At 37.8% G+C, this 26,350-nt stretch overlaps 6 protein-coding genes and 1 long non-coding RNA gene across 10 annotated transcripts; 2 read left to right on the top strand and 5 right to left on the bottom strand.

Moving 5' to 3' along the window:
• Positions 1-779: 779 nt before the first annotated feature.
• On the bottom strand, positions 780-2,700 carry LOC120002240 (40S ribosomal protein S15a-1-like). 2 transcript variants are annotated; one of them, XM_038850919.1, is made up of 4 exons: positions 2,553-2,700; positions 1,896-2,029; positions 1,578-1,738; positions 780-1,095 (listed from the first exon to the last, which is right to left on the bottom strand). In XM_038850919.1, exons 2-4 carry the CDS (start codon positions 2,026-2,028, stop codon positions 997-999), a joined length of 393 nt encoding a protein of 130 aa, XP_038706847.1. In that variant the 5' UTR covers position 2,029; positions 2,553-2,700; the 3' UTR covers positions 780-996. The 2 variants fall into 2 exon arrangements, with proteins under 2 accessions (XP_038706847.1, XP_038706845.1); XM_038850917.1 differs by having other exon boundaries at positions 1,896-2,042; positions 2,553-2,672.
• A 1,108-nt stretch (positions 2,701-3,808) lies between these two features.
• Positions 3,809-5,940, bottom strand: LOC120002239 (40S ribosomal protein S15a-1-like). Its single transcript, XM_038850916.1, has 4 exons — positions 5,783-5,940; positions 4,987-5,133; positions 4,653-4,813; positions 3,809-4,177 (listed from the first exon to the last, which is right to left on the bottom strand). Exons 2-4 carry the CDS (start codon positions 5,117-5,119, stop codon positions 4,079-4,081), a joined length of 393 nt encoding a protein of 130 aa, XP_038706844.1. The 5' UTR covers positions 5,120-5,133; positions 5,783-5,940; the 3' UTR covers positions 3,809-4,078.
• A 362-nt stretch (positions 5,941-6,302) lies between these two features.
• LOC120002238 (zinc finger protein ZAT11) lies at positions 6,303-7,025 on the bottom strand. The gene has a single exon (XM_038850915.1). It carries the CDS (start codon positions 6,951-6,953, stop codon positions 6,465-6,467), a length of 489 nt encoding a protein of 162 aa, XP_038706843.1. The 5' UTR covers positions 6,954-7,025; the 3' UTR covers positions 6,303-6,464.
• A 1,284-nt stretch (positions 7,026-8,309) lies between these two features.
• On the bottom strand, positions 8,310-11,305 carry LOC120001494 (protein UPSTREAM OF FLC). Its single transcript, XM_038849853.1, has 4 exons — positions 10,827-11,305; positions 10,573-10,642; positions 9,645-10,493; positions 8,310-8,929 (listed from the first exon to the last, which is right to left on the bottom strand). Exons 1-4 carry the CDS (start codon positions 11,056-11,058, stop codon positions 8,752-8,754), a joined length of 1,329 nt encoding a protein of 442 aa, XP_038705781.1. The 5' UTR covers positions 11,059-11,305; the 3' UTR covers positions 8,310-8,751.
• Positions 11,306-11,666: 361 nt separating this feature from the next.
• Positions 11,667-20,680, bottom strand: LOC120001545. 2 transcript variants are annotated; one of them, XR_005468909.1, is made up of 4 exons: positions 20,434-20,680; positions 20,123-20,347; positions 15,824-15,894; positions 11,667-13,086 (listed from the first exon to the last, which is right to left on the bottom strand). It is a non-coding gene; the product is annotated as an uncharacterized LOC120001545 (long non-coding RNA). The 2 variants fall into 2 exon arrangements; XR_005468908.1 differs by lacking the exon at positions 11,667-13,086 and having other exon boundaries at positions 15,640-15,894.
• LOC120001543 (transcription factor MYB59) lies at positions 17,582-19,152 on the top strand. Of its 2 annotated transcripts, none has more exons than XM_038849926.1 (3): positions 17,582-17,970; positions 18,065-18,194; positions 18,321-19,152. In XM_038849926.1, exons 1-3 carry the CDS (start codon positions 17,850-17,852, stop codon positions 18,835-18,837), a joined length of 768 nt encoding a protein of 255 aa, XP_038705854.1. In that variant the 5' UTR covers positions 17,582-17,849; the 3' UTR covers positions 18,838-19,152. The 2 variants fall into 2 exon arrangements, with proteins under 2 accessions (XP_038705854.1, XP_038705853.1); XM_038849925.1 differs by having other exon boundaries at positions 17,588-17,999.
• A 2,459-nt stretch (positions 20,681-23,139) lies between the features above and the next one.
• On the top strand, positions 23,140-26,222 carry LOC120001439 (very-long-chain (3R)-3-hydroxyacyl-CoA dehydratase 2). The gene is made up of 9 exons (XM_038849772.1): positions 23,140-23,361; positions 23,433-23,518; positions 23,613-23,660; positions 23,753-23,841; positions 24,047-24,100; positions 24,443-24,510; positions 24,650-24,699; positions 24,973-25,070; positions 25,920-26,222. The coding sequence occupies exons 1-9, from the start codon at positions 23,303-23,305 to the stop codon at positions 26,016-26,018; spliced, it is 651 nt and encodes a 216-aa protein (XP_038705700.1). The 5' UTR covers positions 23,140-23,302; the 3' UTR covers positions 26,019-26,222.
• Positions 26,223-26,350: the final 128 nt, after the last annotated feature.

Consider the following 26,350-nt stretch of genomic DNA (forward strand, 5'->3'; position numbering starts at 1 on the left):
ACCATCCATGGCCTCCCTCAAGAAATCTCGGCCACTTCCCACAAGGTTTTCAGGCATGGCATCGACACCCTGCAGTGGCGACATCAACGATGCAGGAAGAGCCCCTGAGCTTTAAATTCATGTCACACGTTTGATTAGTTGGGCAACTAATGATCCTTTGGCAAATCAGCTGGGATGAGATCGGCTATCTATGGCATAACCAAGTCAGATATTTTTTTGTAGAAGCAATGTTTGTGTTATCTATGTCTCTCTGTCTGATTATCCTGAATTCCTGATTATAGTAAAGGTTAAGTCAGTCATTATTTGAACTGGTAATCTCTCTTCTTTTTCAGCCGGCAATTTAAATATCTAACGCCTCATACTTTTCTTGACCTTGTTTATCGCCCAGTACCTACCTACGTTTTCCATGGAATTTTTTTGTAATGCATAGGAATCGTATTGAACTCAAGAATCTGCCTACGAAGATAAACATTACCTTATCAAGTATTATTGATAGCAATATATATATATATATATAAAGAGTATTGATCTGTATCCATTACTTGATAAATACATTAGAAATACCTAATTAAGAAGCGATGAATTGGTGTTGTCATCTACATCAAAGGAATGGGAAAAACTCATATGACTTGGCTGTAATTTTTTTTTGGTACAACACAATTACCCTTTGCAAAGGTCTCTTATCTCAATGAGAAAGGACAATAGCATTCTTAGTAGAAGCTATCACAACGCCACCTTTCAGGGAAACATTGAGGAGCATACACGGAGGAAAAAAAACAGAACCAGAAAAACAACAAAGTTTAATTTAAATGACGGATCTTCTGGCATCACACTAGCAAATAGCAACCATTGAACAAAACATTAAGCTACCAATTCTTAAATTGCATCAGACATGATAACAAACCATTGACAACAAAAAAAGGTATCCTTCAAAGAGAAATAAATATCACTCAGCAGTAAGGCAAAAATTCCAAGTATGCTTTCATAAAACTCTGCTTAGTAAAAGAAGCCAAGTACTTTGCCACCAATATTCTTCCTCCTTGCTTCTTCATGATCCATGATGCCAGCAGATGTCGTCAACACAATGTATCCAAACTGCATTTATTATTATAACAGTTAGCCATGATCTATATAACTAATGCGGAAGAACTGCAGCTTTGGTAAATCACATATGGCCACGACCCAAAAAACATACAACAATCCACAGCTACACATGCTTCTCATAAAATACACATCCCCCACCAAACTCTCCATAGTATACGAAAGTACAATATGAGAAAATGAACAAATCATTCTAATAAAGCAAAGGAGAAAGGAACAAATTCAACACACACTCATGAGAAACCAACAGCCAACTATATGGTGACACAAGGAATCCAATAAAGGATCTCGCACATGAAACCTGAAAGTGGAAATAATCAATGACGCATAACCTTTCATAACCCATGAAACTAAAATACCATACCAAACTCTTCAGTATTATTCACATACCCTTACTAGCAAACAAATCAAAATTGTTATTCTTTTTCATCAACACCTGCATTTAACAGATTAAGTATTTCGAAGATAAACCAAACCTGTCTAGAAGGAAGCAGTCTGGCAGTCCACCCTTCAATCTCTTTGACTCCTACATCAAAACGTGGACTTATAACCCCACACTTGTTCAGCCTTCCATTCAGCTCGACAACAATTTTTCCAGCTCTGTGATCATCAACATACTCAAATTCACCTATGTAACCTGCGGATACAATTTGAGTTACCAGAGGGCAATTGATATACATACTCAGTCAAGATATAAAATTTGAACGAAAGAAAAAAATAAGTCTGAACAAAACTAACATTTTGACTATTTAGCTCGTACATGGAAAAAATTAAAGAGAATGCAAAGTACCAACCATGCTTCTGCATGACCAAAAGAAATTTGATAATCACTTTCGAGGATGGCCGGATCATGACCTGCCTTTTGCCCCTTTTCTCTGCATTATATATGGGCTTTAGAGCATCATTCAAGACACTGACTCTCACCATCCTTCAAAGAAAAACTGCAAAAGTTAAGCAAACAGTAAGGTGGTCTAAACAACTGATATAGTCTTTCTAACAAAAAAAAAATATTAAAATTAATTGGGAGTTACTTAATATTCTGAATAGCACATTTCTTGTCTATCACTCTATCAGAACCCTCATGTCAAACTCAATTGATAACAAATCATCGTTATAGGAAATAGAACAGCAACGCAAAACGCTGTATGTGACAAAAAGTGCTCAACAGAAACGCAGAAGCAAAAGCAAGTTTCAGACTGTTTTTCCAGCTACTAGACTAGACGAATGGTATAAGCAATCGTACCGATCAATATAGCCAGCCCATTCAGGTGATAAACAGTTAGATACTACGAAAATTCAAAAAAATTCTCATCAAACGCGCGCACATACAAATACACAAACTCGTCATCCACTAACCGATTCCTAGTTCAGCATTTCCATCCATAAATATCTACAATAATATGAAATGCGTATAGTGAGAGTCGTAGAGACGGGAAATCACGTATTGATACCTGAAACAAGAAAACGGCAGCTGCGTCCAATAGCTTGAAACTTAAAGAGTAGGAATGCAACTAGGGTTTTGAGCTTGAGCGTCCAAAGGGAAGATCTGCTTATTTAGTTTATTTGTAGCTCGTGAAGTAAGCAACTTTACAAAAATACCCTTCTCGGAACTAATGAATCGGGCCTTCTTTACATAATTTAAATTCACGGTCCAGAGTAAAGACCTGGAGTGGGCCAAGGTAATGGGCTTAAGTTCTTCCACATCCCCGGCCTAGCGGGAAGAACTTCGGGCCTCCTTCTCAAGTGAGGCCTTCTCCTGACACACTGATTACCTCTGAGCTTTAAATTCATGTCACACGTTCGATTAGGTGGGCAACTAAAGATCCTTTGGCAAAGCTGATCGACTATCTATGGCTCCAGCTTAACCAAGTTAGATATTTTTGTAGACGCAAGGTTTGTATTTATCTTTATCTTTCTGTCTGATACTCTGTTTACCTGATTGTAGTAAACGTTAGGGAATTTGCAGCAGAAAAGACAATGGTATAATTTGGAACTACATAGCGGCATTCTTTTCTTTTCTTTTTTTTTGATAAGCGTTCTGTATGGTTATATAATGTAGTTGTCCTATGCAGGAATGTGTTTGTATGAATTAACAAGAAATCAATCATCCTTTCGAGCCAAAAAAGGGATTGGGCGTTGACCATCACCTTTTGTTCCATATCAGATGAACTTCAATGGATCTCCTCCAAAAAATGAACATAGTTCGTCCATTACCAAATTTTGGGCATACAGCTACGCATCCAAACCATGATTCGCCGTGACAGATGGGATACGCTTATTAGCAGGGGTGAAGGATTTATCACAACCGAACCATAAAAAATGCACGCTTCTTGGAAAGCTTTACTTACACCCAGACCATTTACAAAACTTCCAGACCCTACCTTCATGCACATGGGAATCGTATTGATTTGAAGAATCTGCCTACAAAGTAACAATACTTTATAAAGCATTATTGATTTGTATCTATAACAAAAAAAAATATTGATCTGCATCCATTACTTGATGAATACATTAGAATTATCTATTAAGCAACAAATTGGTTTTGTCATCTACATCAAAGGACGGGGACAAACCCACATTACTTGGCTGTGACTCTTTTGCATAACACAATCACCCCTTTGCAAACTCTGATCTCAATGAGAAAGGGCAATATCATTCTTAGAACCAACTTTACCGTGAAACATTGGGCTTACTTACACAGAGAACAAAAAGAACCAGAGAAAAAACATAGTTTAGTTTAAATGATCTTCCGGTATCACACTAGCAGCAAGTAGCAACCATTGAAACGCCTTCAAACATTGCGAAGAGATATAACATCCTAAACTTCCATAGAACAAAACATTCAGCTATCCAATTCTTAAATTGCATCAGACATGATAACAAACCATTGACAACAAAAAAGGAATCCTTCAAAGAGAAATAAGAAATACTCAGCAGAAAGGCAAAAAAATTCCAAGTATGGTTCAGAAAACTCTGCTTAGTAAAAGAAGCCAAGTACTTTGCCACCAACATTCTTCCTCCTCGCTTCTTCATGATCCATGATGCCAGCGGATGTAGTCAACACAATGTATCCAAACTGCATTTAACATTGTAACAATTAGCCATGATAGATATAAGTAATGCATAAGAACTGCAGCTCTGGTAGATGGCCACAACCCAAAAAATACAACCACCCACAGCTACACATGTATCTCATAAAATACACAGCCACCACCAACCTTTCCAAGTATATGAAAGTAGAATATGAGGAAATTAAATCACTTTATCATAAAGCAAAAGGAAAAAAGGAGAAAATTCAACTCACCACTAAACACAAACTCTCTGAGAAACCAACAGCCAACTATATGGGACACATGGAATCCAATGAAGGATCTCGCACGCGAAACATGAAAGTGGGAATAATCTATGAAGCATAATCATTACCCATGAAACTAAAATACCATACCAAACTCTTCAGTATTATTCACATACACTTACTAACAAACAAAGCAAAATTGTAGTTCTTTTTCATCAACACCTGTATTTAACAGACTAAGTATTTGGAGATTAACCTGTCTAGAAGGAAGCAGTCTGGCAGTCCACCCTTCAACCTCTTTGACTCCAACATCAAAACAAGGACTTATAACCCCACACTTGTTCAGCCTTCCATTCAGCTCAACGACAATTTTTCCAGCTCTGTGATCATCAACATACTCAAATTCACCAATGTAACCTGCAGATCCAATTTGAGTTACCAGAGGGTAATTGCTATACACATTCAGTCTAGATACTAAATATGAAAGGAAGAAAGAAAAAATGAAGTCTGAAGTCTGAACAAAACTAACATTATGAATATTTAGCTCGTGAATTGAAAAAAAAATATTAGAGGGAATGCAATCTACCAACCATGCTTTTGCATGACCAAAAGAAATTTGATAATCACTTTCGAGGATGGCCGGATCATGACCTGCCTTTTGCCCCTTTTCTCTGCATTATACATGGCCTTTAGGGCATCATTCAAGACACTGACTCTCACCATCCTTCAAAGAAAAACTGCAAAAGTCGAAGCAAACACTAAGGTGGTCTGTAAAATTAACACAGTATGTCTAACAAAATAAGAAAAAATGTATCATGATTAATTGGGAATTACTTAGTATTCTGGAAAGGACATTTATTGTTTACCAGAACCCTTGTGTGAAACTGAATCGAAAATAACTCATATGGCCTTAGGTGCACATAGATGCAAACAGGCATAAGGAACAAATGACAACACAAACAAAACGTATAAGAAAATACAAAAACTTATCAAGTCATTGACTTAGAATACCACAATATAAGACCTGATGGGGGAAAATTTTCGCACTTAAAGACAATCTTAATCTCGTTACAGTAAATAGAACGGAAACCCAAAAGCAAAAGCCAGTTTCAGACTATTTTTCCAGTTTCTGGACGAATGGTAGAAGGGATCGTATTGATCGATATAGCAAGCTCATTAGGTTGATAAACTGTTAGATACCACGAAAACTAAAAAAAATCCTCGTGCAAACGCACGCACATACACATACACGTCATCCACTAACCGATTCCTAGTTCAGCACTCTCATCCATAAACATCGACAATAATATGAAATTCGTATAGTGAGAGGCGTAGAGACATGAAATCGCGTATTCATAATAGAAGAAGGTCGGGATGAGAGTTTACCTGAAGCCTGAAAACCGCGGCTGCGTCCAATAGCTTGAAACTTGAGAGGACAGAGGCAACTAGGGTTTTAAGCTTGGGCGTCCAAATGGAAGATCTGCTTATTTGTAGCTCTTTAAGTAAGCAACTTTACAAAAATACCCTTTTAGGAACTAATGAATCGGGCCTTCTTCTTTACGTATTTTAAATTCACGTTCCAGAGTAGACTCCTGGGCTTTTAGAAGTGGGCCAAGCTACTGGGCTTAAGTTCTTCCACATCCTCGGCCTAGAGTGACGACCTTCAGGCCTCCTTCACAAGTGTGGCATTCTATTGGGCTGAAGTGTTATTTTCGCCGATTTCAAGGAGCTACCATAACGTACAGTTTACTTCTTTACAAGTTTGCGGTGGTACTGTCTGTATGTAGTTGCTAGCTAAATCTTTGCCGTGACTGTGATTAATATTTCGACTTTAATTCCTTTTTGTTCTTAGTTAGCTAAAAGATAAGCCGTGAAGGAACTCACAACCAATAATCAACTATATATATAAGCAATATATCTGTCACTCTAAATAAATAAAATCAACCAAATAATGCACTATCTTTTTACAAAAAAAATAATAATAATTGTCCGCCTAAATATAATGATAAATAAATAACCTAAAAGCTAAGTCTAGGAAGTTTGCACATATGATGGTCTCATGAATCAACTAGATAAAGCGATACAGAAGAGCCTCCTTATGTAACTTCAAATCTTCATTCTCCGACGGAGTCAAATTCAAATCCAAGGACAACAACACTCTTTTACTCGTCGATCTCTTCATAAGTACTGGCATCGACGCCAATTGAGGACGTCTAGTTATAAATCTACGCTCACTCAAGGCAGGGGCGGCGCTACCTCTGTGTCTCCGCATGTGTCCTCCCAAGGCTTGTCCTATCGGAAATTCAAGGCCACATATCGAGCACTCGTGCGTCCTTGGCTTGGCAGGTGAACTCGGCGCTTCATCACGATCGAGTTTGGGTTTCTTGTGACTCGCGCGATGTCCTCCCAGTGCCTGAAACGACGGGAATTGCCTGTTGCATGTCTTGCATGTAAACAAACGATGTGTCGGTGTCGTTTGGTTTACTTTGGAGAGTTGCATCAGGAGATTGGCCATGTTTGTGGTCTCAATCTCTCCTTCTTCTCTGTCTGTCTTCATTGTTGGGGAAATATGAACTTAGAAAACTGATTTGTTTGTTGGAACTACTAAGAATGAATATGCAGTGCAAGTAAGTAACGTGTAGTGAGAAACATATATATATAGGAGGGAGGAGTTGGTAAAGATGACTAGTGCGGTGACGATTGAGGTATGGAGTGACCAATTTGCCCTCTGTTACTTGTTCATTAAGCAAAGGAAGAGAGTATGGGGCAAGTAGTGTAAATATAGGAAAAAGTTTGGACGATTGTGTGGCCGCCTTCTCGGATACGGTTGGCGTCACCGCGTAGCAGAAGCGAACCTGAGAAGGAGTCCTTGGAGGTGAGCGAGTAATACTTTACGAGCCTTCGTTAAGGCCCTTGACAAATCTAGAAGCTTTTACTAGTCGGAGTGTTCTGTCCTTTCGCACACCAAGGCGCGTGTGTAGCACTGCACATACCATTACAATTAATTCACAATTGTCAGAGCCTAGCAAACATTGAAACATATTTCAAATATAATTGTATACCATTTTCAAAAAAAAATAAATAAAAAAAGAAAGAGAGTTGGTTTATAGGAATGCGAGCAGTGTGACGTGGTATTCAAAGCGCGTGGATGGTGTTAGGTTTAGTAAGAAAGTGAATGGAATCACGGAGGGAGAGAAACTTGGGTGGCAAGTAGACAATTGTGCAGGAGTGTATCTTATGGGTAACTCAACGCGGTCCATTTGGCTAACCGTAAGTTTCCTATTTTCACACTCTTTGCTTCCACTTGATCGTGTATATTCCAAATGGATCTTCCTTGCTCTTACCTCTTCACAATATCAATCGGTGCTCCCAGATAGAGCATCAGTGCATGCAGATTAACGTGAATCTATGTTTTAATTTTTAATGGTTACTGTGACTTACTTTCCTACTTTCAAACTCTTTGGTCTTTGTTTCCACTTGATCGTATATTCCTACGTGGACCTTTCTCGCTCTTACTTCTTTACATATCAATCCAAGTTCTAGAAATGCAAACCTAAGCACGATGAATTTAAAATTCTATATTGTTGAATTGTCTGAATGGAAAGTGCAATTTCTTTAGTTTGCTGGCACACAATGACGTAGACTTTTATTTACGGCTCTGAATTTTGTACGAGAACTTGGGCGAGGGGCTACTATATACTAGCAGACTTTGAATTATCGCCACTTTTTTTTTATAATTAAAATCAGATATATAATAGATAATCATGTTGTCGTTTAGTTTGACGCCGCATTAGTATAGCCCATAGCCCCATACCCATATTGCCGCACGCGAACCCAATAATTTTGGGCCTCAACAAGGTTATGTTTTGGACCAACTGACCTGACAGCAGAGAATGTAGAACTAGAGGCCAAGTTAGAATAGCCCATATCATATTGCCACCCCGATAAGCCCAATCCTTTTTAGGCTTGAATAAGGGTTAAAACACTTTTCCAAGATAACAAATTAACAATACATAGCAGCCCTGGCCCACATGTACTTGGGCCCGACTAATAGCTTCTGAGTTGTGGATGTCTAGTCTACGAAGCGATTTGTTCTTGAGTTATTGCATATATTCTTTATCTAAAACTATTGGTGTCTAGGACAACGTTATACATATCCCATGTTTCCAAGTCAAAACCTCACCGGAATTAAGGCATATTTAACTCCCACAAGCACTGAAAGGCACCAAAGGTTGACAATTTCACATGCTTCAACAAAAAGAAGTAACGTTATGGGGACTCCCAAATCCATACTCTCTCGTAGCTTTTTCATTCTCATAATGCGGGCTCTATGTACCTTGGATTTCATTCATATTTCACCCAACTTGTTGGACGTCGAGTCTTTTGCTCCATCGTTGACTAGTACTGCCACTATCCCCACCATGAACATCGATGTTGCTTTCACTCTTGGATGGATGAGTCTTAGGCTTCCCTGGTATGCATTTGGCACGTACTACATCCATCCCCTTCTCTGCCTTATGCAATTGAGAGGTCCTGCATAAACAGACCAAAAATATTACATCAAGTCTACCATATCCAACTAAAAGTCACCCCACAAATGCAGAATTCTAGTACAGCTGCTCCAGATTTTTGTTGAAATAAATTCTCCACGAAATATCTGTCATTCACATGGTGGAAAATTGAAGAGGACAAGATTAATACGATAATTAATTTGGCTGGTACGCATTAAATATAATCACCCATCACTTTAGATAAGAGAGAATATGATTGAGGGCAATGAGATAGACAGAACAGCACTGATATAGCATAACCCAATATTTTACTATGGGCTGTGGCCGTCCATCAGATCAGAGTGTGGCAGTGTCCAATCTTGGTTCAAATCTTGCATTCAACCACAGAGAATCAATCGTATTCCGGTCCAGAAGCAAAGGACACGGAGCCATGAAAACAGACTTTCTTTTCCAGCGATCTTTTCCCAAACAGGAGATCATGAAAATAAAAGGGCCAAAGGGCCAGACCACACCGGCATACCCTCATGATAAACAGGTGAAAACAAACAAGTAAAACTGAAACAAGAAAACAAAATCATGAAAACAGACTTTTCAAGTTTGATTGTTTATTGTTTGTCAAGCCCAGGAAATATGAATCTTACGATCTTAGAGGACAATTAATCTAGTTCAAAGATATGAAACAAATTATGTTAACAGGTACCAACAAGAGTACATTAATTTGATTAAGAAACACTTACCGATCTGCATTGTAAGAATTGGATCTCTTCAGACCTGGAATCTCCTCTTTCGTGGTTTCAACCAGGCTTCCACTAAAATACTCCTTGTCTTCCGATTTAAACCCCGTAAAATTGCATATTTCTGTCGAAGTCCCAACCTGATTTCCTCCTCCTCGAGGCAACTTCACCTTGTAGTGCCCAACCAATGAGAACCCTTGATCCTTGGCCGACGTAGATCCACAGTCCTTGAACGACATCGAGCCGCAAGAAATCAACTGCATCAAGACCGTGGTTGCTTTCATTCTCCCGCTCGGGCAACTCTCGGATGTCCGATTTATAGTAGCTTCTTCACCAGAACTCAGTATCAGCCGCCCATCAGCCTTCATCAATGATTCCAAAGTTTCCGGACTAGAATCAGACAGTGGAGGTGATATCTCTTCCCTACCAAGCTCCGTACTCTGGTTCGATTCCTGATTCTTCTCTTCTTGAGATTCCTGTATTTCTTCTTCTTTGACTGGTTTTCTCCGCCTTCTCCTATCATCTGTCTGAGTAGACGCATCAGCGGCGAGTTTTCTAGTCGACTCGGAGGTTGACTCGGTTTTGTAAACCTTATATTCGTTAAGATCGATGGAACTCCAAGACTGGTTCCTTCTCCTCGTGATCACCGGAAAATCTGATTCTTCACCTGATTTCTCTATATCAGGCAGTTTAGGGGCTCGGAACGACGTCGCATGGAGGGGCTTAGAGTTTATGGAAGCAGCGTCGAACTCTATAATCTCCGATCCTTTGAGAACGTACTCGTTTCCTTGAGTTGGATAAATGAAATCGTTGTCTGCTAAATCGTGCCACACGAATCCGTTATGGTAGCTCCTGGAGATGTCAAAGATGATATAATCAAATCAGATTCGCAGAATTAGATCAGGCGTGAGCGAGTATTTCGATTGTTTACCGTTTAGAAGACCAGGAGTAGAGGCTAGCCATTCCCTTTCCTCGAAATTGATTTAAACGGTTCATCACGTCTGCGAAACAGAGACATTTTACGAATCAAGCAATAGTATCGATTACTATATTGTCTATTTGATTGCTGCGAAAATGAAGGGAGAGAAACATTGTCTAGAAGAAAATCAGAGAGGAATTCTCACTTTCTCGGCAACCAAACAGACACAAAAGAACACAAAATTGCAGTTCCGTTTGTCGTTTTACCTCTGAGATAGAGTCCTTCGTTAGAGGTCAGAGGGACCTCCATGAAGTGAGGTTGCTCGAGCTGCCCATTCCTGCAGAGAGAATAAACAACAGGGACTTTCCTCTCAGTGCTGGTCCTTCTTTTTGGTTCTGTCCAGACTCTGTTCCTCTCTGGACTAGTCTCTCGCTCTTTCCACCTCCTAGAAACCTGTAGCTCTGCTGCTGCGATGATTCCTCTGGAACTGGCCGCCATGACTGGGTGTCTCTACCTGCATGCAGAGACTACTAGAACGAGAGTGAAAGTGAGAGATGAAAGAAGTGGTTGTTTTGTTTGACACGCGAGAAAGTGATTTAACTTAGAGGGAGAAAGCGAGGGAATGGGATTTTGGATTTATAGGAGGAAGGATGGAAGGGATGGTGTGAATAGAAAATTTTACAATTGGGGATGCGGCAGACAACAGCTTCACAACAAAAGAGAGTAAATTTGATTTCTATTTGTTGCAGACTTCAGACTGCCAGTGTCCTGTGACTATCAATTACGGTTATTTTTATGGATTGCACAAGGTCTATAAAACGATGTCGTTTGTTCTACTGCTCAAGGTCTCATTTTTCTCGACCATATTCGAATTTGAGTTGGTTTGAACCTTGAACTCATTAATCATTACCTCATGTTTTCAACATTAGAATGCTAGGACAATTAGGTTGCTAATTTTCATGTGCAAAATTACTTAATTTTATTGTATTTTAATTAAAATAAAAAACCTCTCAACCTCACGCTCGCATACTATGACTCTATCAGAGGATGAATATGATAAAGAAATGCATAATAGTGTTCGATTTTCTCTTGTCAATAACTATTATTACTTTTTAATGTTTTTGTGCAAGCCTGCATGTCGAATTCGCCCTTATTAAGTGATACATTTGATGATTATTTTATCAATCTCTCGTCTCACATTCAACTATAATTACTCAAAAGTAAGTGAGATGAGTTGACCTATCGATGGTGTTTATGAGGTCCACACCTAACTTTGACTACGTCCAAATACAAGCGCTGATTGAGAAAAAGTATGGTCGTGGATCCCACCTACGTCGCTTATCGAGACGACCTTTATTCACTACCCACGTTGACATGAAATGGACCCATGATACAATGGACAACCCCCAAACAAGCACCCCGATATCAGTGATCAAGCCACGTGGACGGCCGGATTAGTAAATGACACTTCATGCGGTATAAGGGCATCTGCAACAAGCTCTCTGATCATTTTATGACTCCCATCTTTCCCTGTGCACAGCCATTGAGCAAGCAACTTTATATCTCTCTTCTTTCCTTGAGCAGTTGTACGCGCATAGCCGTTGAACAACAATTTGTCTCTCCCACGTCTATTTACGGACTCCGTCTCTCTCCTCTTCCGGTTCATAAATTTGGGAACCCAAAATGAGGTCGCAAATTTACGACCCTCTTTGCAATCTTTGTTGGCTTCACAAATTCACGAAAATGGATATGCATATCAACGGTTGTGATTTTGCATATCCATTTTCATGCTCTGTTGGAGATGCCCTAAGATGATGTGGAGTTGTGGACAAATCTTACTCCCCGTGATTTCTGGTGTAGGGATCTGACCGTAGAAACCTCCAGAACCAGCAAAAGATTTCCTTGAAAATGACGGTGTATCTTGCTCAATTTGTTCTTGATATGAAACTTGAATTATGTATTTGGCATATAAAATCACAAATAAGATGGTCGGTAGTCCAAATTATCCACGAAGTAGTCCAAAAATTCTCTCTTTTCCCACGTCATGCAAACATGAAATTCCACGTGCATTGACACACAAAAATCCAATAGAGTTGGGCCCATCAAATGCGATGATTGAACTTCATTTCAAAAATAATCTCAATTGAGTAACCAAAATAGACTGCTGCTTGCAAGGAGGCAAGAAGCAGCTGGGACTGGGTGTTATTTCGTCGTTAGAGAAATCTGGACACTAAACAAGAATATTTGGTCCAAGAGGCAACCAAAACATTTGAGTCTGCCAATTTGGACACTGCTCCGCAAGTCTTGTAGTTGAGGTCTATGGCCCAAAGCCACATTAAAATTTACAGTTTACAATATTGGGCCCTATTTATTAAGATAGACACCCACTATGTACAGTTATGGGCCTGGCACATATCACGCACAGAGAGCCTGTAAGGATTCATTTCCCTTTCTAAGCGGGCTGACAGTCATTTGTAAATCATTGAAAAAGATGTACTCGCTAGGATAATCCAATGCCTGGTATATCTACACATCAAGCATTTGTCAGCTCCTATCATGAACCTACTTCTGAAGTGCTAACATAGGCCAAAGCAAAACTATAGCAAACCCAGGAGCTATACATAAAATCCTAAAATAGATCTGCTCTCGTGACGTGAAGTTAACTTCTCTTTCAAAAGAAGGCCATGCATAAGAAGATCAAATTCTTCAAAAAATAACGTTTCAAGTCAACGGTTGGCTGTAAAGTTGATCGTGACTCAGAAAATTTTTACATACTTGAAAGAAAAACATATCCAAAAACGGCCAATATCACTAGTTGATCGTGAGTCACATCTAGATAAGCTTTGTTTACAGTAAACAAAACCAATCCAGTCCAAACAACAAAAGAACCCCGCGCCTCAAAAATTCGAGTCCATACTAGGGTGCTTCAATTGAGAGGGTTTTTAGAAGTTCTAAGCTAGGTGTTTTGCCACCTTCTCAGCTTTGGACAACTGAAAGCCACAAACCTTTGATAAAACAGGGACCATTGGTTGACAGGACAAGATTCAATGGTCATCCAATGTCCCAACCAGCACTCAATCGGAGCAGTTTGCTTAAATCCCTAGGCCCATGACGAAGTGGCCACGAGTTCAAATTCACTCACCCCTTTAGGGTTTTTTTTTTTTTTTTTAATAAAAAAAAGGCAAAAGAAAAAACACTAAGGACACATATTTTAAGCAACCTATGATATGTTTACCAGGTAAGAGTTAGTGATTAGATTGTAAATTAGACAGAAAGGGCTTACAAACAATACCATCATATAAAGCTGACCCTCGCCCAACGGCCCAAGTTGGAATCTTTTCATTGGCTAACATAGTATTTTATCCTTAAATCTTATCTTGTCAATGATGTTATCTAGTTTGGTCCAGATTTTGGATCACTAATCCCACTTTCATAATTTCTTGACAGAACTTAACAGATCCTAGCAATGAAGGAAACAAGTTCACTCTTTCTGGATTACGACTGTCTTCGTCCAAGAAAAGAACAGAGTTACCCAAGGAGTCCGGCTTTAGATTCTACATGAACAATAAATGGGTATAGCTAATATAATAGGAAAAGTACTCCAAAACATTTACACTATCCTGCCAAGTTGCCATCATTTGCCTACTATAAATAGCAACAACAGTCAAATTAAAATAACACGTAAACCCGATCAATCATAACGAAAAAGACAACTCTTCTACATCCGAAAGGATGGGACCTTTCTTTAATCCCACAATACCCAAAACCGAAAGAAGGACTCTCTCTACCACTATAAGTAGTTCAGTGCAAAATGCAACGTCAAAACCAATTGCCAGTCCTTTCTATTTTCAATCCCATCGAGCACAATAGGGAAAATAAACTATATGTGATCTAAAATCACCTCACCTCACCTTATCATATCAAATATTATATATTATCATGGACTTTATTATATTGGTCCAAGGACAGCCATTAGATAAGTGGGTTAACTGTTGGAGCCATGATTTTATGGTATTTCTTTCTTTACTCCACTAGCATCTATAGCAGCCTGAAGAAATTGCACTTGTCTACAACCTCTTCCACAAAGCATGTGGAGTTCAAAAAATAAAACAGCCAAAAATAAATGAACAATTTTAATGGCTGTGACAAAAAAAAAGGACTAGACCCCATAGTTGTTTAACTTACAGTACCAAATCTACTAGGGAGAAAAAAAAGTTTACACCACTTAATTTGTATCAGACGATACAATACAATCTACGATTTACTCATTAATATTAAACACCTACTTCTAGTTTCCTGGGCTTCTAAAACTCAAACAACAAGCACTCATTGAACATATAGACATAGTTCTAACCCTTTAAGTGACAGGGTTATTTGTCTTAGTTTTAGCTTTGTATTGCTACTGTTTATTTTTGTAGTGATGCCTTTGAAACTTAGTAGAGACCAGAAGGTATAAGAAGAACCCAAATATCGATACTCAATAGCACAGCGCACAATTTAACAACTATGTCATACACAACAGGAAAAAAGAAGAAGAAAGAAGGCAGTTGGGATATAAAACCTAGTTTCAGAAGAAAAACATGAATTTCTAATGAAAATTAGCATTCAATAAATATCGTCTTTCTTTTTTCTTTTTTTCCTTTTTTATAGATGAGAAGTTTTATTGCAAAAAAAAAATCATCTATCGACAAATGGGGCATCAAGTACTGGTATTTTCATCAGAATAATCTTTTCTAAGGAAAACTGAAACGCAGTACACAAATTATCTCCCGACACACTTTAGACTAGATTCTATTCTAACAAAAACTAATCCAAAAGTGTATGTGTGGGTATATGACAGTCCCACGGTGTGTACATTTGTGATTTGTTTGTGAGAGAATGGGGATAATATTATTACTAAGTGGAGCAGCCACAGATTAGTGGAGTCCACGTCACATGCTTTGTCTTTTTTGGGCATTCCATTTATCTCAACCCCACTAGTGCAAGAGCTCTTAAAGCGAGGAGGCATCACCCCTTTCGTTTTCTTTTAAATTATTTGCGTCGTGAATATCCCCTTATCTCGTTATTTGTAGTGCCATATGTATACAAGCCACTTTCAACCATTTCCAAACATTAAGTCGTCACATCATATATTCATCTTGAAATCTAAAGCCTTGGACGAGACAAAATATTGCGTTGATTGGTGGTCCATGCATGACTCCATATATATAACGAGTGATCTTAACAACAACAGAAACTATATCTAGATCTTTAGGAATCTTACCAGTTTCACCTGCTGTAGTGTAGAATTCTGGAAGCAGGAACCAACAATCAAAATGATGCGTTCACTGAGACCTGTACATCCAGTAATATCACAATACATATTAGAAATTAACACAATCATTTTTCAATAAGTTATTTCTAACAAATGATATAAACCAACTCTGCAAATGCGCTGTAAAGCAATGTACAGACATTTTTTTAATTGAATGCCAAACTGACCCCACATTTTCAATAAAGCTTGAAAGACGTTACGCTGTGTCCATTCTGATCCAAGATAAAATATTGCTTGTTTAGTACGCTCTGAAGATTTCTTTTGTTCCTGTTTTTCATCACTACGTTTGAGGCATCTTTATAAATATCAAACAAAAACAATATTAGTCTAAGTTTTTACTCAGCCAGAGGGGCGAGCAAACTCTTTTAACACTGCATAAGACCTTAATGCTTTTAGAGCTCTTCCAATACTGATCCTTCCTTGGTTCATGAAGAGATCCAAACAATGCTTTCCTACATAAATGACTCTTGAGGGCTTTCAGTTCAGTGTCTAAAATAAACTATGCAAAAGCATCCTATTTAAAATTCATATGACTGAGAGAATCCAAGAGATAGCTTCCATATCTGTGTAGAGGAAAAGATCTCACAAAACTAAGTTCACAAATCTCGATCTCTCTGACTTTGAGTAAAACTCAACAGCAATCAATTCTTCACAACCATATATGTTAAAATGTTCAGACAGCTACCTTAGTTTCAAGCTGCTGCTTCTTTTTTTATAGCTTCTTAAAGCTTATGACATAGACATATAAATAAGACAGTAATAATACTTGTTTTAACACTACTTGTCAACTGAGATCCGTGACAATAATCTCCGTTGACATTAGTCAGGCTAATTTATTTACACTCTTAAACCACGCAAAACAGAAGACAGCAACTTCATAATCTCTTTATGACGACAAATTCCTGTAGAGCATGAATGAAACAACACCAACAGCATCACTGCATTATTTAGAACTCATCGGGATTTATTAAAGCAAAGCTACTAATCTTAACTAGTTTTGAGTCGTAACAGTAAATCTAAAGTTAGACAGAGCTGATATCAAACTCCCCATGACCTAAAGCTCCTAAAATCCATCTTCTGCGTGCACTCTTAGTTACGAAGCTGTTTAATTAACATTAAAAACATATTTCCCAGAATAATATCTTCTTCCATCTACACTTTTTTAAGACAGGGCCGGCCACTTATATGACCCCTCAACATTTCCTTCCCATTCCCTGCTTTCCAAGTTTTGTCCTCTTCTTCGTTTTCATTCCTTCACCCAACTTCTACAATTGTGGCTTTTACAAAAGTCAAGGGCACTACCACGGTACCACCATTTTCTTGAATTGGATGGATGGGAAGGAACTCTAGGAACTTCCATCACTTTATTCCCCCTCTATCCAATCAAGTCCCGTGCTCATCCTTTTTAGTTTTTATATAGAGACTTCTTTATGCTTATACTTTTTGCCACTTACGTGACAGGAATTACATAATACTGTCTATAGAAAATCATACCAGACTAGTACTATTGAATTCTATTATAGGAAAGAATCTGTACTTCTTAATTAGAAACACAATAATTCTTCACCCAAATAGTCAGAGACATCATTGATTGATCATACAATCAAAATGCGTCAACTTACCATCTTCGTCTACAATCCACTGCTAGAGGAGTCCTATAATTTAGTAGTGAAGATTATAGCAAGGGCTGGTTATGAAAGTTACATCAACAGATCAATCTCTTACTTTGATTATTGCATTATAGTGGCTGACATCATATGCATTAAGAGCCTATCACCAAGTAAGCATGCGCGCACTACACTTACTATGAAGAAGCATTTTCCTAGATTATAATAGCAAAAGATTTTCCACAGTTACCAAGCTTATGGAAAATGGCTTATATATATTAGTGGTGTACACTAAAGTCTCCAAGTACAAGCAAGTAGGTAAAGTAAATGGTCTTCCATTTCTAGAGCAGAGATAAAGGGAAAAAATAATGAAGACAGTTGATGAGGAAGTTCGAAAGGGTCCTTGGACAGAACAAGAGGACATTCTATTGATAAACTTTGTTCACTTATTTGGAGATCGTCGATGGGATTCTATAGCAAAAGTTTCAGGTTTGAAGGTGGCGGGAGACAAAAAATAGGTAGGCTTTATTTGGAGAAGTGTGGCTTCAGAAGGAGCATCCTTTAACCAATGGTTTTGTTGTAGGTTTGAACAGAACAGGAAAGAGTTGCAGGTTGCGCTGGGTTAATTACCTACATCCAGGTCTCAAAAGAGGGAAGCTGACACCACAAGAAGAAAAGCTTGTGTTGGAACTTCACTCCAAATGGGGAAACAGGTTCCATCTCATTTTTGGTTTCTCTTATATACTTCATACAGGACATGCTGATTCTTTCACTTGCTCTTTTTCCTGACTTTTCCATGATGCATACCTGTTTTCACTGATATATAATCTCACCTGCAGATGGTCCAGAATCGCTCGAAAGTTACCAGGGCGAACAGATAATGAGATCAAGAACTATTGGAGGACTCATATGAGGAAAAAGGCCCAGGAGAAGAAACGAGCAATTTCCCCGTCAATTTCATCTTCCAATTATTGTTCCTCGTCATCAAATGTTACAGTAATGAATTCATTCCCTGTCCAAGATTCTGGGGAAGCAAGCTTTTATGACACTGGAGGACTTGACAAGCTAGATTTGGGAGGAAAGAACATTGAGGTAGTCAAAGAAGGTGAAAAGGGATACTCCATGGATGACATATGGAAAGATATAGATCTGTCAGAGAAAAGCAATATAACACCAATTTATGGATCCTATAGTGAAGAAAGTTGCAATTTTTCATATCCTTCTGTGGCTTCCCCCTCATGGGAATATTGTTCAGACACACTATGGAGATTAGACGGAGAAGAGAGTAAGCTGTTTCTCCCTGGAGATGAATCTTTTCCCTCTTATGAAGATGCAAGAGCATTTTTAACCGGCTAATCAGAAATTCATTTATTTAGATTCGTTCATATATATGATAAGTTCCCAGTGAAGCTCTAACCTGTACAGTTAAAGTTTTCTCTATGCTTCCTGATGCAGTTTTCTATGTCCCCAAATCACTATAATCATCCTGTGGATATTTATCTTCCAGTACTTTGTGTGTGGTCACTTCTAAGTGAGGAGGAAACTTCATCAAATCTCCTACATGGAGATTGGCATCTTCATGGATGTAATGTATAATATGCCTCTAAGTTTTCATTACTAAAAATTGTCTAAAGCTTGTCTTATGTCTACATCAATTTTATAGTTACCTGAGCAATCTGTCTATAACATTCCTACATGTATACACACACACAGAGTACAGACAAGACATTTAAGTAAACACATAGCCAATTGACAGCCAATATGTCTATCTTTTTTTGACAATGTCCTCTATTTACCCCTCTTTTTTCAGAAAGAGCTTCCATTGACCCTCAGTTAACAACTTCCATTGACATCTACAGTCTCCTTGTACATCTTCACAATTATGGTAAAACCGCATACCCTCTATAGAAGATATTGAATAATGAAGTTAAGAATATTCACAGGGAAAGAAAATTGTTCTGTTCTTATGGCAGAATCAGATTGTCTACAAATTACTGTCAACAAGACAATATTCATCTCAGGTATATTATGCTTCCATCCCTCTTGCAGAAGAATTGAATTTCCATAAATCATTCTCAGTTTCTCACAATATAAACCTTCTTAGGGAATAGAAAATCATGCACGATTTGAGAATACAGGTAGGATCTTCCATACGACATTTATTAGATTTTGATTTTTAACAGTACTTTTAGTTGAGGGTAAGGAAAAAAGAGAGATTCGCCAGAAATATTAAATTGGCAAGGGTAGATAACTAGAGACGCCAAAGAAGAAAGAAAACCGGAAAACAATATAGGAAGGAGTATGCCGTCAGCCACACTGGATGCTGACATATGAAGAGCTTCAGCTCATTGGATATAGTCCTAATACCAATTCCTTTCAATCTTTCCATGCCACTAGCAATAGCTCAGTGATTAGATACCAAAGTAAAATTACATTTATTGAATATAACTATATGAAGATGTTTCATCAACCGCTCAAAAGAAAAAAGTGGTTATGATATTTGGTCCATGGCATGAGGCCATCAATAATCATAAATATTCAATATCAGTCCAATAATTTCTAAGTTATGATTGTATAGGAGTACTAAGTTGCGTACCTCATTCAATAGACAATTTTTTTTTAAAAAAAAAAAACGAATTACCTTTCCTTGCGTTGCAATTTCAAAAACCCCAGGATCCATGTTCCTTTTTAAGGCTGGATCTGCATTCATCGGAAACAGTGCATGAAGGATAATTTCACAATATGGAAACTCTCCGCGATCTTACCAGGGAAGCTGCAGTACCAATCGAGACAAGCAAGAGATCAAAGCTCTGACGAAGCGGAGGGAAACGCGGCTATTACTCTTTACCAATGCACCGTTTGCTTCCTGAGAAATAGATATATAAAAGAGATTATTAGGAACCCTAAATTTCAACTTCGAAACAAGCACTCGGCGAAATCACAATATCCCACCATATTTTCTCACGATTTCTGGGAAACCAAAAAAAAAGAGCTCAAGATTCCAGAATTTTTAATAAAATTTCTGTCAGAGACCGACAGTGAATTAAGGTTAGCAACGAACAGAGAGGGACTATGCTTTGAGGGGGAGGATTAGAGAGGAAGGCACAATGAAACCGCGGCGGCAATTGAATTTCTGGACCTTTTGAGTTTGCGGAAAATACTGTGATTCACTGATTTGAAGCGTTCACGCGCGAGCAAAAGTTTTAGGTTTTTTTTTTCCCCTTTTCTTTCTTTTTAAACAGCGTCGGATCTTGCATCTAATAATGGGCCGAGTGGGAGGCTAAGAATAACTATTGGGCTTAGCCCAGAATAAAACTCGGTGTGAAACACAACATCCAATAATGAACATTGTGCCTGTTTGGGAGTGTGGTATACAGACCCAAAACGGAGTTCAGTTGATAAATTACTCTGTTTTAGCATAGAAGGTTGTTTGGCAGACCCAAATCGAAAAATCTACGTTAAAAGTCGAAGCACCTATCAGGTGATTGTGGGAGAAAAGCAGTCAGTGAAAAAATCCCGTCCCACTTAAAAACACGGAACGTAAACAGTTTCGGTGTCAAAATTTCCTTTGCTATTTACAGTTATGCCATTGAGAAGATTTAAGACACAAACAGACCCGAGATCCTTCTAATCGCGTAATCGACGAACTCAGGCTGAACTCCGAGACAAGACAACTCCCATCATCCTAGAGAAGACCAGGGTCTACGAAAATCAGCTTCAACGCAGTCAATATCATATCACTTAACTCACTACTTCGATTTAAGGTTGCTTTTCGTGATTTAGTGGTTGGGTTCCGATGATGAGTGATAGTGTGGGGATTTCGGGCCTGCTTCCTGATTTAGTAGATTTTGGTTCTGATTAGGTTCAATTGGTTTGGGGATTTAGGGTTTGTTTCATGAAGTTGTGATGATTTACGTTAATTTTAGTATTTAAATGAAGATTTAGAGATGATCACTTTACGTGATATGATTGCCGCGGAGTTATATGATTTATAGTGCAGCATAAAGTGAACCAATTTTCTTTGATATTAATGTATAATATATTATGTAATAATGTATAAAATATATGTATTTGATATTAATGTAAAATATGTACATATTTATTACAACTTATAATTATATTACCTCACCTCACCGCAATTTTATTCGTCCAAACGATAAACTGAACATCAACTCACCACACCACAAATTTTTTTGTAACACGCCAAACGCTTTTTACATTCAGAACTCACCTCACAGCACCACAACTTTTTACTTCACAACATCTCATCTCACAGCACCAAAATACAACGCACTCCCAAACAGAGTCAATATTGAGAATGTGACCCAATAATAAAGTTTTTTCTTTTTTTCCGATGACATGGTTCAGCGCTTCTGCCCTCTTTCTGGAACTTTTTTTTTTCCCCTCTATGCATAAAAGGGTGTTGACAATTGGTGCCTTCTAAATTACTTTGGTAGGATCATGATGACGAATGCCATTTAAATTATTTCAACAAAAATTACAAAAAAAAAGTATTTCAACAACATAAGCATATTCTTTATTTTTGCAATGTTTTATTGTCATTATAATGTGAATGTTATTACGCGTGATCAGAATATACATTTTAAGATATATTGTGATTAGAAATTTAATAATGTATGTGAAATACTCATAATGTGATTACTAAAAAATAAAATTAAACCAAACATTATCATATAATGTGAATATAATTAACATTACAATACAAGAATAATCAATCGAGCTCTAAGTGTAATCATATCATCATTATACTTTGCATTGACTATGAACTAAAAATGATAGTGAATAGAATTATCCTTACCTACGGATTTGGGGGGAGTCGATTCACGTAGTGAACATGTTACTATGTGAACCGTTAGATCTTGATGGTCCCCTTAAATTCACTTTTTAGCTTCCAAATTCTCTTAAAATCAAACGACATTCCCGAATATTTGTAGGTTCATCTCTCCCAAGTCTCATCTGTTTGTACTCTTTCTCTCAAAAATCAAACCAACCCCTTCACACGACCAATTCGAAGAGACCAAGCACTGCCCTCTTATCGAGCTAGGATAGTCATTTCGCTAAGAAGGAAATTGATTCACTCGTAACCATTGTTGATATGTCTTACCATGAAGGTTCTCATGCTATAAGCATGGTGAGATATTAGAATTATGTAAATGAGATCGAATGAAACTGGTGGGTATAGCGCTTTCCCAAAAACAAAAGAGAGAAGGGGGCAGGAGAACAGATAAAAGATATGACGGTTTTGATCATTGAAATATGTCAAAGTTTTATTTTGGTTACCCAATATTTAACTGTTTTAAAATAGTCACCAAAAATTGTATTACGTTTTAATTTAGTAATTTTTAGTGATAATATTGAAACATTTGAACATTGTGATAATTATTATAATTAAACATATTACAACTTTGAGTCATCATTTTGAAACGTATCTCGATTGCCTAAAGTTTAATTTTTATTAACCCAAATTAATAACATGTTAACCGGCCCTCCCATAAATCCTTACCTTCCCCCAAGCGTCTCAATATCGAACAAACCAAAGAGACCTTGTGTAGACGATTGACATTCCTCGATGGGTCAACATTTACTTTTCGAGCCATAATTGCTACGATTAAGCGGAAATAGGCCCATAGCCACATAAAAGCCTCACCCAATTCTTGTTCGATCCCCATTCATATCTGATGTCCCCGCATTCCCCTGTAAACCCATCGCATATTATCACTTCACATTACTCAAATTGAAGGAGCTTCAATACAGCGAGCAGATTTGTGTCACTAGAAGAAGTCACAGGCAGACTCTCACCATGGCTTCCCCAACAAAGCTCTATCTCTTCACTTACAATCTACTTCAGTCTTTTGGATGGTAACCCTCTTCAGTCTTTGATACCTATCTCATTGTGTGGTGGGTGTGGATTATTGTGTTTTGTGTTGCAGGACCATTGCCTTTTATAGAATTTTGATCGACTTTGTGGAGACGAAGTCCGTTAACGGGGCTTACGCTTCTGCAGGAGAACTGATCTGTCTGTATTTTTCTTTAACTTTTTGTATTTCACTAGAATGAGAAAATTTGTTGTCAATGCACGTAAGTGTTCTGTGTGTTTTATGTGTATGAAGGTTTGTTGCAAAAGTTGGCTTTCTTGGAAGTGATACATGGAGTCTTGGGTGGGTTTTCATTGAGGCTTTGAGCTTGATTGGCCTATGATGGAACAATATTTTGAACTGATTTCAGCGTCCGCATTTTTAAAATTTTTTAGGTGTTGTTCCTAGTGGGGTTTTGAATCCTTTAATGCAATGGGGAGGCAGAACCCATTTCCTATTGGCAATAGTTCGGCCAGTCGTGGAGGTAACTAGATCTGCCTTGTTTTGTTATACAGTTTTCTCAAGCAATGGAAAACTGTTTGTGTTTGAGAAGGTTGCGAAAATGATATCGTAGGATCTGGCATTTTTCGAATGGCAGTAAATGAGAAATAATTGAATTCGCATGGAGTATATAAATCCCATTCAAGTTCATAGTAATTACTCAGTTCATGCACCTATCTGTTTTTTAGGTACAAGAATTGCCATCAATTTTTATCACTTTTGTTGCTTGGAGCCTTACTGAGGTGAGCTTTTTGTTGTTTTTTTTATAATTGCAGCTGCTGCTGTGTTTATTCCTATTAATGTTTTACTACTGCTTCTGCTATTATAATAGTTTTCTAAATTTTTTATATGCAAGTGCAATGAGTGACGGTTTTATTAGGGAAGTATATGTGCCATTTACACATATGAAAGTATGTGTAAATGACCAACTGGTGCACCCTTCAGCAGTATTCATTACATTTTGCCAACCGTTAATGCACCTTTTTATTTAGATTTGTTCGCCATAACATTTCTTTCACTGATCACGATAATTATTGTGATGGATAATGGACGAGAAAATCACATTGACGAGGTTTAAAATGCAGGTTATTAGGTATACACATTATGCTTTGAACTGTGTGGGCAGTTGTCCATACTGGATCACCTACCTCAGGTATTTTTTCTGTCTTTTATACAAGCAGTTATATCTATTTCGTATCACCAAAGCACATGAAAAGGATCACATTAATTTTACCTTTATATAAGCTGAATCCTTTCTGATGCAAATGTTTGTGACTTTTGCTTTTCATTAGGTTTACTCTGTTTATTGGGCTGTATCCCATAGGAATTGCCCCTGGTGAAAGTAAGTTTCATGAATTCCCATAAATATTGCTCCACATATTTTAGTTTTAAGTTGCAAACATGAGAGCAGTGCCATGAGGATTGATCCTGACTCCTCTATTTTTTTTTTATCTTATTGAATATACTGAAACTTCCTCTCTGCCTCGCGGGAATAAGGCTATGTACATCTATTCTTTCCCTCACTCTGCCTTCAATGTGAAGGCCTTTCGCACAGGAGCTGTTTAACCTATTCCTAATTTTATATTTGTAATGATCAATAACCATTGTTATGCAGTGTGGCTCATGTACGAAGCTCTTCCGTTTATAAAAGTAAAAAACCTTTATGCAAATTCATTCGCTAGTCTTCGCTTCAGCTATTATGATTTTGTCAGGGTATGTATTTCAACCTTTTGTGAGTTTCATTCTTGTAGTTTAGAAAAATGATGAAGCTTTTCTTCTTTCACTGTAAATTCCAGTGGCCTCATGCCGGAGAGCAAGTCAATGCTAGAACCCGTAATTGTGTATGGAACTTTCTCATTTGGACCTAGTTTGATCACATCAGTTTACACCTGTGCATTATATAAGTATTGAAATTGCATGGATAGGTCATTTATGCAGTTGGTTCATAGCTAACAAAACTATGTGAGGACTGCATTCAGGTGCATGCTGCTGTCTCGGTTGTGACTTTCCATAATATGTGTGTTTTTTACACATTATCTGTGAATTTTTCTGCAGTTGGCTTTGCCAGCTGTGGTTTGAGTGGAATTGACCATGCATGTGTGGCCAGTGTCATGGTAGATAAAACCTGCCCCTGTTCTAAAGCGAACGCAGATTAGTAAGATGTTATGTTAGTAACCTTTCTTTCTACAAGTTTTATTCAAGCTTGAAGCCATAACTATGACATACAATTGTTCTTGGAATGTTAAATTCATTGGTAATGAGACTCATATGATGTTGAAAGAACAATAGTTTTTGTGCTTTTTAGGTCAAAATTCGGGGATTTCCCAGTTGGATAAGTCCGGAAAATATTTTCAACCATTGATTTGATGTTTTTCTTAATACTCAAGTCCATTATAAAAAAATAAAAAAAGAGTTTATAAGAAAGGATTTCAGATGCAATCTGTTTATGACCTTGTCGGAGATAAGGTGGCAATGTAGAATCTGTGTTCTTCCTTTTTTTTGGTCTGAATCCTTCTTTGTTTTGATACTGTATAAGCATTAAGCAATCTTCTTATGTCTCAGGTTTTGCTTTTATGCTACCCCTTCCTCTGGCTCAAACTCTACTTGCATATGTTCAAGCAACGGCGATCAAAACTTGGTGGACGTCAAAAGGAGGAGTGAATGTTAGAGTAACTCTGCTTCTGTATATGTTTTACGTTAGTTATTCTTATCTTCTGGAACATCCGATAGAATATGTTATATCAGTGTTATGAAGTCATGAGTACATGGATCTTGATAGGAAGTTCCTTACTATTATTTGAAAAACACATGCTCGTTTCCTTGGTATTTGATTTACTGACGTTAATACAGATGTTGCTTTCTCAATTTTGTCTGGAAATATGTTATATTAGTGTTATTAAGTGAATATGGATCAGAGGAGTTGCTTGGGCATTGAGTGTTCCGCCATTGGAAGAAGTATGTGAGAGGATCGATGTTGAGCAGAAGTGCCAAGC

The sequence above is a fragment of the Tripterygium wilfordii genome, chromosome 7 (genome assembly GCF_013401445.1).
Source record: "Tripterygium wilfordii isolate XIE 37 chromosome 7, ASM1340144v1, whole genome shotgun sequence".
In the NCBI taxonomy this organism is placed as follows: Eukaryota; Viridiplantae; Streptophyta; class Magnoliopsida; order Celastrales; family Celastraceae; genus Tripterygium; species Tripterygium wilfordii.